The sequence below is a fragment of the Pecten maximus genome, chromosome 1 (genome assembly GCF_902652985.1).
Source record: "Pecten maximus chromosome 1, xPecMax1.1, whole genome shotgun sequence".
NCBI classification, from domain to species: domain Eukaryota; kingdom Metazoa; phylum Mollusca; class Bivalvia; order Pectinida; family Pectinidae; genus Pecten; species Pecten maximus.
In genome coordinates, this window is record NC_047015.1 from 35,765,933 (window position 1) to 35,778,757 (window position 12,825).

Here is a 12,825-nt window from a genome sequence, read left to right on the forward strand (position 1 = left end):
AAATCTTTCTCTTTTTCAAGAATGATGGGATTTTGTCTACCTGTAGATTGAACCATTGTTGAGAGAGGCAGTTCAAAAGAATGAAAAATATTTGAAATATAACTTCAATGAGCGTATTTTGTTACTGAAATATTCAGGTGAGCAATACAGTCCCTCTGGGCCTCTTGTTTTTCACATGTCTTTGTCCTTTTTTTTTCATTTCAAACTTCTCAATTTTCATCAGTGTCTGTTGGTACAGGTAATGCCATATTGGATCGTCTGTTGGTACAGGTAAAGTCTTGTTTGGTCGTTTATTGGTACAGGTAATGTCATGTTGGATTGTCTGTTGGTACAGGTAATACCATATTGGATCATCTGTTGGTACAGGTAATACCATATTGGATCATCTGTTGGTACAGGTAATACCATATTGGATCGTCTGTTGGTACAGGTAAAGTCTTGTTTGGTCGTTTATTGGTACAGATAATGTCATGTTGGATCGTCTGTTGGTATAGGTAAGGTCTTGTTTGGCCGACTCTTTGTACCTACCCACTTGCTTGCTTTTCTCCTGTATTTCATTCCATCATGCACAGCACCTATGAGTGACCTTGGCACTTTGATTTTATTAACTATTTGATAAAAAACGCAGAAGAAACTTTCAACAATACTTTTTTAATACATAAGCAAGCCACTTCAATAGAAGTTTTGACATTAGTTTGGCATGGATGTATATATATCGCACTTAAAGTATGTTTATTACAACCTAACAAGAAAAGAATTGCACCAGCAGTTCCTGAGATTAGCTAGTTACATTGCATCTGGATGGGAACCCCCAAATTTCATGGCAGGGGCATAAAAATAAAGATTACAGATGGGTTTTGGCACCCGCCATTGCGATCTTTAATGATTTTAGGTATATAAAAACTTTTTCCTACAGATGTATTTCTATAATATCAAAATTTAATTGTAATTTGAGCAAGACATTTTTGCTTCTTGTCAGTAAATAGTGATAACAATGATTATTTACGGACAGATGACTGAAGGACGTACCAAAGACAAATGATGATTTGAACAGCCCACCATCTTATGATTAGGCAAAAAATGCAATAATTACAAGTACATTTGTTATGTGTTTAGATTATTTAATCAGGCAGTCAGGAAAAAATGCTTAATAACTTCAGCTACAGACTATCGTTATGGTCAGTGGTTAGTCATGGTTTTTATATACTGTCTTCATTCTCCAACAATCATTAGGAAGATTAAAAGCTGTTTTACACCATATTGTTTAACAAAAATCTATATGACAGTGATTATTACATGACCTATCAGATTCTGTCAAACAACTGATCACATTCAGAGAGTACCACAACCAGTTATCTTCACAACCTCGGTAGTTTTTCCAGATTCGGATCCGACAGCCTCCATCATGTCAAGGACTTGCAACCCTTCGATGACCTTTCCAAATACTACATGCTTCCCGTCCAACCTGTAAATTCATAAATACAATGTAATGTCTCTGCAGCCGTTATAAATAATGTCTATCTAAGGTAGAGCTAGCAAAGATATACAAACATATATATTATTACCACATCTCTTCTACAATATGCTGTGTTATTCAGCTGTCACACAATTGTGTAAAAGTGCTGAATGTTGGGATACATACATCGTCATACCACCAGTGCATGTCATATAGTCTTTTGTATACTGGAGTTTTTCAACTTTAACGAATGTTTTTTGTCATTTTGTATTGGCGTCATCAGGAATCAATTCAACATCATACTTTCGTGTCTTGGTCTCATGTGCCACTATCATAAAGTGACACTCAATGCAAAAAGGAATTCATGATCAATATAACAACTTGTCTGACAAGGATCCTCCCAATAATAATGATGGCTTCATTGCATAAGAAATTAACAAAACAAGAGGCCCAATGGACCTGCATTGCTCATCTATGCTGCCCTTTGTGAGCTGAAATCAATTCATAATTCAACTATTTTGATTATAATTATAACATTAATTTTGTCTTATCATATCCAGAGTTCTTAGATTAATATTGTTATAATCAAATGTTTAACTGGAATTTTAGCAATGTGGAATTCTACCTCCAAGACCTTACCTTTAACATGTGCTAAAGATCCATTCACTACTCTTCGAGAAATACTGTAAACGTATTGATTTTTGTCCAGCCAGTTAATGCTAAACCAAAGAAATATCCATGACCCATAGTATACCCAGATTACTGACTTACTCACCATGATGTTTTGGCTGTACAAATGAAGAACTGTGATCCATTGGTATTTTTGCCTGAGTTGGCCATGGAAAGGATTCCTTAAAACAAATATTTGATAAATAGCTATAAAATGTTTGAATGATTAAAGAATAGATGTAATCCAATGTATTATCAGTATGTCTAAACAATACAGGACTTGTGCAACTGATGCATCTACTTCTGTAGAAAGTTAGTTGTCTCGGATCTTCAAATGGTGGTGATTTTTAGCAACAGACTCCAGAGCAATCTTTTGGTCACCATTGTATGATCTTCCTTTGTTCTTTAACTTACATGGCCCTCCTTTTTTTCTTCTTTCTCTACATTGATAATTATCTTTCTTGTATTGCTAAATTGTATGATGAAATATGACCGTTCTTCTGATTAGTCCCAAAATGAAAAACTCGTATGAAATGAACTAACAGATCAACAGTGAGGAAAACAAGAGATTAGAGATATCTTGGCATCCACCAATAGATTGGTATAGGTTTTATGTAAGACTGATCTTTTCTCTACTTTTCCCCTCTTTCCCCTTTTCCTTAATATAATCACTTGATATCAAGGGGGATTTACATGAAATCTAAGAAAGAATTAAGGTTATGAAATTTTAACTGTTGAAATCCAATGTCAGCCATATTTTGTTCCAGCAAAGACTCGGGATTGAATTGGCACAACTGGTAGGGACCAAGCAGAACCAATATATCAATTTTGAGAAACATCTTTCCAGATCTTCCCCATGATAACAATTTACAAGGACTGTTTATGGATGGACCACAGACCATGAATGTTGGCCAATTTGAATGGGATAAATATGTCAACAGTCTAAAACTAAAACAGGTGTCTACCAGTCTCAAATGTACACAACTAAGGAAGAAGGGGAACCTGAATCTAAAATTTGAGAAAAACCAAGAAAAATCTTCAGCTGTCAAAATCCAACATGGCTGCTTTTCTATGATCTTTTCTGATTAATTTGAAATATGCACAACCAGAAACTAAAGCAGGGCTTAAAGTGCACCTATTTTGGTGGCCATGGTGCCTTAATTCACCATTGGCAACCAGTTATTGACCTGTAAGGCACCTGCATGGGAATTGAAAATCTTTTTTGAAAATTATTACACATGAAGCAAAATCAGAAAAAACACTTCTCTGAGTTTGCCGAAAAAATCTTACTCCAAGCCCATGCCAAATGGCACCGCAGGGCAAAAATATATTTTTATCATGACTGACAGCACGAAAATAGTTTGACAGCTGACAAAGCAAAAATTTCAAAACGCAAAAAAAAATCCACTTTTACAGTAAAATTTGTAAGCCTTCATTCCAGCATGCTATTGACCAATGTAAATGTAAAATGTAAACTTTATTTATTTTACAACAAATGCGAAACAAGTTATATCAACTTATATTAATCACGCTTGTTGGCCTGGATGGAAGCACGCGAGGGGTCTTACTGCGAGAGGAAAGCAGAGTACCCGCGGAAAACCTACACTGTCGGGCAGGTGCCCCCATACCTTTTCACGTCCAATCAGGGAATCGAACCCCGGATGCCTAGGTGAAAAGCAAGTGTTACCAATGTGCCACCCGACCAATATATAGAGTCTCCAGAGTCTCTTGGCTATCAAGAATTCATTGTTTAAAGATTTTAACATGTTTAATGCCGTGTGACCTTGACTGTAGATCAAGGTCATTCATTTTAACAAACTTAGTAACCCTTCACCAAAGCATTGTGCATGCATAAATTAATATCACTGCCCTTGGCCTCTTGGTTATTGAAAAGTCGTTTAAAAGATTTTAGGCAATTTGACTCATGTAACCTTGAATGTATTATGTAGGTTAGGGTCTTTAATTTGAATAAACTTGGAAGCCCTTCATCTAAGCATGATACAGGCACAATATCACATCCCTGGATCTTTTGGTTATTGAGAAGAAGTCATTTAAAGATTTTAGCCTATTTGACCTCTGTAACCTTAAACGCAGATCAAAGGTCATGCACTTGAACAAACTAGCCCTTCACCCAAGCATGGTACAGGCCCAGTATAAAGTGCCTGGACCACTTGGTTATTGAGAAGAAGTCATTTAAAGCCCCATACTTCCAAAGAAATATATATAAATGTTAACATGATATACCTAACACATATCTATGAAAGTATACAGGAAATACCAAAAATAATAAATGGGTCCGACTGACAAAGTTTCTATACAAATTAGTCCAACAATGCAACAGATGGGTTACGAGTCAACACAAAATGGCGGAACGCTGAAAGTGTGGGCCTGCCAAAATGCAGACAGATTCTACCAAAAAGAAATGTGAAAAGGACTGGAATCAGCAAAACCAGAGTACAATGTATTTCCTTAGGAAAGGAAATGATTGTTCGAACTTGGCGAGAGCAGAAAAGGGAATAGACTCAAATTCTGATTTTGTCAGACATCTATTGGATTGCTGGTTAGCTTTTTTTTGCGAACTGTTAGGAGTTTGAATGAGCATCTTACATTGCCATTATACATGTGGACAACTAGAATTTAAGGTTATTTGATAGTATGCAGCTTTAAAGATTTTAGCAGATTTGACCCCTGTGACCTTGAATGTGGATCAAGGTCATTCATTTGAACAAACTTGGTAGTCATTCACCCAAGCATGCTACAGACCCAAGATGGCCAACTGTCAGCCATTCTATTCTTCTGAACATTTTAAAAATTGAACATGAACAGATAAGAGCAAAGCACACCCTACATATGATCCTTCAGATACTCCTGAAGCCTATTTCTATATGGCACCAGCTATAATGTAGGGTATAGTTTGCATTTAAGTCCATGTCCAGAAGTTCAATGGTTCTTCTATTTGTTTAAAATAAAGGAGAATTGCAAATTATGGAAACTGTGAAACTGAATATTGTATATTATTGTACAGAGTAGCAAAGAGGGAGTAAAAATATAAACAAGGCATTCCCAGGTGTTTTACCTCTTTCAGTGTGCTTCAAAATGAAGTTTTCATCTTCAAATTTTTTTCCGTAGATACTCTTTCCTCCTGTTCCATTGCCTTTGGTAAAGTCTCCTCCTTGGCACATGAAACCGGGTATAATTCTATGGAATATGGAATCTTTATACCCAAAACCCTTTTCATTAGTGCAAAGAGCTCGAAAATTTTCTGTAACAAAATGAAGAAAAAACTGTCACAAACAAATTAAAGCATGTAAGATACCCACGGTAGAAGTTGGTGTCACTGACCCACGTTAGAAGTTGGTGTCACTGATCAACTATCTGGTCAGGATAAAGTGAGTGACCTTCATCAACTATCTTGTCAGGGAAAAGTCAGTGTCCTTCTCAACTATCTGGTCAGGTAAAAGTCGGTGACCTTCATCAACTATCTGGTCAGGTAAAAGTCAGTGACCTTCATCAACTATCTGGTCAGGTAAAAGTCAGTGCCCTCCATCAACTATCTGGTCAGGTAAAAGTCAGTGACCTTCATCAACTATCTGGTCAGGGAAAAGTCAGTGACCTTCATCAACTATCTGGTCAGGGAAAAGTCAGTGTCCTTCTCAACTATCTGGTCAGGTAAAAGTCGGTGACCTTCATCAACTATCTGGTCAGGTAAAAGTCAGTGACCTTCATCAACTATCTGGTCAGGTAAAAGTCGGTGACCTTCATCAACTATTTTTCAGGAAAAAGTTAGTGTCCTTCATCAACTATCTGGTTTGTTAAAAGTCAGTGCGCCCTTCATCAACTATCTTGTTAGGGAAAATTCAGTGACCTTCATCAACTATATCTGGTCAGGGGAAAGTCAGCGTCTTCCATCAACTATCTGGTCAGGGGAAAGTCAGCGTCTTCCATCAACTATCCGGTCAGGGGAAAGTCAGTGACCTTCATCAACTATCCGGTCAGGGGAAAGTCAGTGACCTTCATCAACTATCCGGTCAGGGGAAAGTCAGTGACCTTCATCAACTATCTGGTCAGGGAAAAGTCAGTTACCTTCATCAACTATCTGGTCAGGGAAAAGTCAGTTACCTTCATCAACTATCTGGTCAGGGAAAAGTCAGTTACCTTCATCAACTATCTGGTCAGGTAAAAGTCAGTGACCTTCACATGTACTAATTTTCAAGCAGGAATACTGATATTTTGGTATGTAATTGATGATACTTTGAAGAAATTTACATAAAAAAAAAACAAGATCATCAACTACATGCATGTGGTCAGGTAAAAGTCGGTGCCCTTTTTCATCTATTTAATCATGATCATAGGGGTAGCTGTTCAGAAACACGGGTCCGGGAACAGTGGTGTTTGAAGGACAACATACGTAAATAAGAAGTGCTGTAATCAATTTCTTGGGTTAACTGTAAACCCAATTTGACTTCAACATTGTAGGTTTGGTTTTGATGGAACATATACTTTGTTAAACTCGATTAAACACAACCTCCAGCTAAATGGAAAACTTTTACAATTTAATTAACAAAGTCCAATTCTGAATCTGAAATGAATATTTGGATGGTCATATATTTAGATACAAGTATATTCCAGGTTCTATTATGATATGGTATGTACTTAGAGAAAAATTAGTTCAATGTATATGTAGAGCTAAACAGACAACTTAAACATGGCCATATTTGCCAAAATAGCTCAACTTTAAAGAAATTTAATGTTTAATAGAAAATTAATGTTGATGCCGCTGCCACCGCAACTTGAAAAGTAATGCACACAAGACAAAAATGGCACACAAGACAAAAATGGCAAGTAGAAAGCCAAACATAAAAAATACAAGTACTCTGATGTGACTCTTGTTCCCTGCCATTCTTATGTTTGCTTGGCGAACAGAAATATAAATACCAGTAAATACTCATATCTAAGAATTGATTTGTTTCATATCAGTCAGGGGCATTCTCAAGAGATCCACGGTTTGTCATTGAACTTTTGACCCAAATGACCTTGAACTTCAACCGTTTTTACAAATTTTTTTCCCTTTTACCCATGGATACTTCAGACCAAGATTTTTTTCAAAATCCATATTGGCATTCATATGCATGACAAGTAGCGATTTTAGGAAAAGTTCACAGAAAATTAACAACGCATCATGACATACCTGTAAGCTCATCGTCCTTCTGATCAGGACAGGTGAGCTAATCATAACTTACATAAGTGGACCAAATTACAGCACTAGTTCAGAATTAGTCTAGTTCAGTCTATATCAAGCTCAATCTGTCAAAAATGAGGTAATTCATGTGAGAAACCCAACCACTTTTCTTTCAATACTGGCCATGGACACACCAATATATATGGTACCAATAAATATACATAACATGACAAGTCCAGTAATATAAGGTAGACTTAACAAATTATACTGTGTGTACATGTCTGTACACTAGTGACTGAACATATAAGACTGAAGATGAACAACTTGGACCTAATCTTGTTTTCTCTTTTGGGCTATAAATACATTTAGAATCAACTTTACTTGACTAATACTAGCACTTGCCTAGAATACTTTTTTAGTAATTTAAATAATGGAGAAATTTCAACAACTTACCCGCGGTTTTTTTAACAACATCATCGTGCAACTGAAACATATTAAAACATTACACATAATACATCTCGCAACTGAAACATTTTAAAACATTACATGTATAACATAGATATTAAATATGTGTCTAGACTGGCCACCAGCCCCTAAATTTTTGTTAAGAATTGCTCGTGTTAAGAATTCTAATACTTGATTACCTCCCTCTAAATAGAAATTCTAGACTCAAGACATATCCTAGATACCAAAATCATAAAGTTCAATTTTATTTATAATTTCAATATTTACTGAACTGTAAACTACCTCACAAAATGCATAAATTGTCAAATCATGAGTGCTCATAAGAAAAACACAATTGCATGCGGTGGTTACAAATCCTATTAAGTTTCAAAGAGCTTGAGGTCTGTCACACAAAACCAGAGTACTGGTCATGTCAGATTAGGCCATGCAATGTGTGTCTCTCAAAACCTAGCTTAACTTAATATGCTGATATGTATGCTCCAAATGCACACAGAATGTTACATTTTTTTCATATGAAACTATGGTTAAATAATCAGTTCAGGAGATATTTTGTACACAAACGTTTTTATTTCAAAACTGCTATGTGTGCTCTTTAACCCTTGACTATGACCACCTAAATCTAATTAATCCCACATCTGCTTATCACATACCCTACTGCACATCTACATATCACATTGTCTCATCATGTCAATTTCAGAAAGATTCTTTTTTTGTGTGCCTAGGATTTAAAATATATCCTCTCAAAAACATCATCCATTTTAATTGATAAAACTACCTCTCAAAAACATCATCCATTTTAATTGATAAAACTACCTCTCAAAAACATCATCCATTTTAATTGATAAAACTATATGTGCATTTCCTTGATAGAAGGAAGTTGTTAAGTGTTTACTTGACCATGACCTTGGAAGCCTGTTACACAACAATGTCTGAAGTATATACTCATACTTGACCTTCGTACAAGGGAGCTAAAATTACACTAGGTGTTTTGTGTACCTAGTGACATGTTTATTCCCTTCCTTCCCCTGGTTCACACCACTAAATGTAAAATTTATTAATAAACATTTGTTTTGCGTCTTGATAAAAAAAATTTACATCCATATTTGTATATAAAACACTACTCTACATCTTGAGAACTTAAACATGACAGCTATTACATGCTGTCAATCATTTCAGAATTATCATTTATTTACATGAGTTTGAAAGTGGCTACTAATTTATTCAACCTTACATGAGTTTGTATGTGGCTTCACAACAACTTAAAATGGTCCAAATACTTATTAAACCAATCATAGTTATATCTAAGTCTGACTATGTCTGTCTATACGTAACTGAAATGTAATTGAGCATTACATGCATTTTTAAATGTTATGAATTACCATTACATAATGCCCATCACTCCAAATTGCTTTTTATTTCAAGTTCAGTATATCGTTTTGTTCAAATTCAAAAGAGCTTTATATATAATCACTGACTTTAAATGTATGTCGCTTACATTCAACGGATTTAAATGACACATTCTTTTCAATGTCATAAAAGGGTATCATTACAAAACATACAATTCCCGCATTGACAACCTCGATAAGGTAGCTATCAGCTATCAAGAGCGGTTTTGATCATTTCATGGTTCAGTAAACAATTACATAACAAAAAAAAACTTAGCAATAGGCACACTCGCAACAAGCATGTATCTGTGACCCTTTGAAACAAGTACAAATATCTAACAAAAACTGTTATACCTTCTGTGATACAAGAACTGGAACAACAACAAATACGGCTATATTAGGCAGATAAGATTTGTCCCTGTTCCAGTAACTGTAATTAATATGACACTGAAGCATTCTTTGGCTCCTACACCAGATGTTAGAAATATGCATTTTGATAAACAGATGACTGGTGTGGGACCAGAGTGCACTATACATATACAACTACTTATACAAAATTCAAAATGCTCTTAGGTGTCCTTCAATTTTTGGTGCAGACAGAATAAATACTCCAATACATTAAATTTCCATTCAATGTGAACCTACATGTAGCTTATACATATGAGGTACCTCTCTTTAGTCATCTACTGTCTTAGTGACTTACTTTTCTCCGTAGAGGCAATATACGGTACATTATTGAAAAATATACTAAGTTGTATTCCACTCTAAACAGTGACTTAATTAGCTTCCTCTGGCTAAGACATACAGACAGTAGGCCTACCTGTCCGTCTAAGTGAACATGTCTATAGTCAGACTGGGGAAAACCACCAACTAGCTTGCATATGCAAACAGGTGGTAGGGGTGTTTTGTTTACATAATCAGTTTAGGGTCGAAGTTTCTGAGATTTCCGGGGTTTTATGAGGGAAGACTGCTCAAATCCGGGAGAAATTTAACCCCGATTCGGGAAGTGTACCAAATCGGGATTGGGAAGTGTACCAAATCGGGATTTAGGGGAAATTTGAATAATTTTCCGGGCACTTCCCGCGTAATCCGGGATGGTTGACACGTATGATATGCCAGCTGGAGTATGGATTCATAAATTTTGTTTATAAGGTAGATAATGTTTCACTAAAATATGTTTACTGATCATGATCTGTCTTTGCATTTCTCTAGTCTGTATTCATGAATTATGTATGAACCAAATCAAGTAATCTGATTGGTTCCCGCAGAAAATGGCTATGTAAAAAAATGACCCATCTGAAACTATGTTTTATATGTTCTTTGGTTTGTTTGGCAAGATGTCAGATAACAAACCACACTGACACATGGGTGCAGCCATTTGGGTATACCATTTCTATTTTCCAAATGAAGAGGAGATTAATCAAGAAGAAGCATTTTGATTGAATGATAAGATTTGAATATTCAATCCTCCCAAGAGTCAATGGATTAAAATAGCGATGACTCTGTGGGGTCGACAATTGGGTTCTTTCCTACATGCGAATACATTTTTATTTGGTATTCATTTTATTTTTGCATTTGTATGATGATTCACAACAAAATAAATGTGACTTGTGTTGTCCTTATAATTCTGTAGCGGGACTGAACTGGGTCGATCATCAGTGACCAGGCAGCTCAAATTGGTAGAGCATCCAGTTAGTGTTCGGAGGTCCCTGGTTCGAACCCCGGTCTGGCCGCTACATTTTCTCCTCTCCTGTTACAATTCTTTCAATATTTATCAAGCCTGTTTTCAAATTCAATTGAGTTGAGCAATTGGACAAATATTTTTAAAGTGTCAAGTTTATAGTGATTTTGGCTATTTTCAGTAAAAAAATCTATGGAATGACTTCCTTTTGCACCACCAAAAAAAAAGAATCGGTAGAATATATGTTGAGGTGCATGAGGTGAGGGATGCATCAAAAGTACACATAACGTTACAACGATTAAATGCCAAGGTATATATATTTCCTTAAAAGTTTATGCAACTTATTTCAGTTTGAGGTGGGGGGTGCAAAAGGAAGTCTTACCAAATCTATACCCCCATTCGCGTACAATTTATGATATGCAAGTTTCAATATTATACGAAAGTAAGTGTGCGGTTCCCCGACCTGATAATGATAAGACAAGACTGAAGTGGTGTAGGGGCCAAAGAGAAATATGTAGAATAACAAACACCGGCGCGACCAAATACTCTCAATTATTACACAGTTTGCCATGCCAACCTTCATGACTATCCTTCCCTTGGGCTGCTTTCCAATAGAGATATCGAAGTAAACGTTCGCCATTTCTGTCAGTCTGCACGTGTTTTCCTATATAAAACCGAAAGATAAAAAAACAAAAATTGGCTTCAATTCAACATCAAATGTCGCGAAATATATGCAATATAGTAATGCATTTAAAAAGGTAACATATAGCTTTATACAAATGATGAGACTCACCAAATTACAGTGTCAGTTTAAACACGGAACATGTGCTCTTAGTGCAAATCCAGATTCCTAACCGGAAACCGGAAGTTGTCATACGACTACTTGAAGATGCGAGATCTTCCGGTCACCAAAGGTCACAAGGAGGTGAAAATCCGTTCAAAAACTAAGCTGATATCACTCTGTAGCACCTCTGTCCAACCAATGATGTGTTGGTTAAAAACTAGTTAAGATTTATCATTAGAATTCTAGTAGGCTAATTCGCGATAGCCACGTGACTTTCTGAACATTTTAAAGATGCGATAACATGAACAGTGCCGACTTTCTTCTTCTTCGTACAACCTCCGTCAAAAATGACGATTACGGTCAGTTTGTAGGTTGGATGCTGTTAAAAAAGTGAGGGGATTTAGTTACAGTGAGAGGTTTTTTTTTTATTATTTGTTTTAGTGGAAACTTTAAGATAAAAACATGAGGGTGTGTTTACGGTGAGATCATCAAGGGCTGCATTGTGTATATATGTATGGGGCGCCGTTTAAAGGGTTTTGGACACATAGGGTATTTTTCCATTTTCTGTTAGCCCGACCCCATAAATGTTGGCTGACACAGGTTTTACCTCGCCCAGAGACCTATATTCTAGTATATAGGTCTCTGCCTCGCCTTACAAAGCTGTTCATCTATTTTAGGCCAGTAGGGGGATATTGCTTCTGGCTGAAAATTTTTAATGAGCTAGGTGGTCACGTGGTCCGACGCGTCATCTGGTTCACCTCACCAGTATCACTAGGCTAGAATCTGCCTTGTTATATGCATTTATAGAGGGAAACTTCAAAGAGCCCCATATTATTTTGTAAACATTGAAAGCAATGACAGTGAATGTCCTGATTTTATCATCTTACATGTTTAGATTTTCTTTCCACACCTCATGTCTGTAATTGTATAATCAAAATAGTAGACCAGCGGGCAATATCATAACCTTGGTAATTAACTAATATCACATGTCATCTTTTTATTTATTTATTTTTATTTTAAAAACTCAAACAATGGCATATACACTATAGGTCTACTCACAGATGTAAATATCACATATGTGATATATACATCTCTGGTCTACTATACAGTGAGGTGACAAAATGATCTCACTTGTGCAGTCTTTTTACGGTGATTAATTTTCCTAGCCTTGCTAATCATTTTATTTTTGGCATAATTTGATAAGAT

The 12,825-nt window shown here is 36.0% G+C and overlaps 1 protein-coding gene across 2 annotated transcripts; it reads right to left on the minus strand.

Moving 5' to 3' along the window:
* Window positions 1–632: 632 nt before the first annotated feature.
* LOC117331954 (peptidyl-prolyl cis-trans isomerase A-like) lies at window positions 633–11,734 on the minus strand. Of its 2 annotated transcripts, none has more exons than XM_033890952.1 (6): window positions 11,629–11,734; window positions 11,413–11,499; window positions 7,758–7,788; window positions 5,202–5,387; window positions 2,232–2,307; window positions 633–1,465 (listed from the first exon to the last, which is right to left on the minus strand). In XM_033890952.1, exons 2-6 carry the CDS (start codon window positions 11,473–11,475, stop codon window positions 1,333–1,335), a joined length of 489 nt encoding a protein of 162 aa, XP_033746843.1. In that variant the 5' UTR covers window positions 11,476–11,499; window positions 11,629–11,734; the 3' UTR covers window positions 633–1,332. The 2 variants fall into 2 exon arrangements, with proteins under 2 accessions (XP_033746843.1, XP_033746844.1); XM_033890953.1 differs by having other exon boundaries at window positions 11,413–11,485; window positions 11,629–11,716.
* Window positions 11,735–12,825: the final 1,091 nt, after the last annotated feature.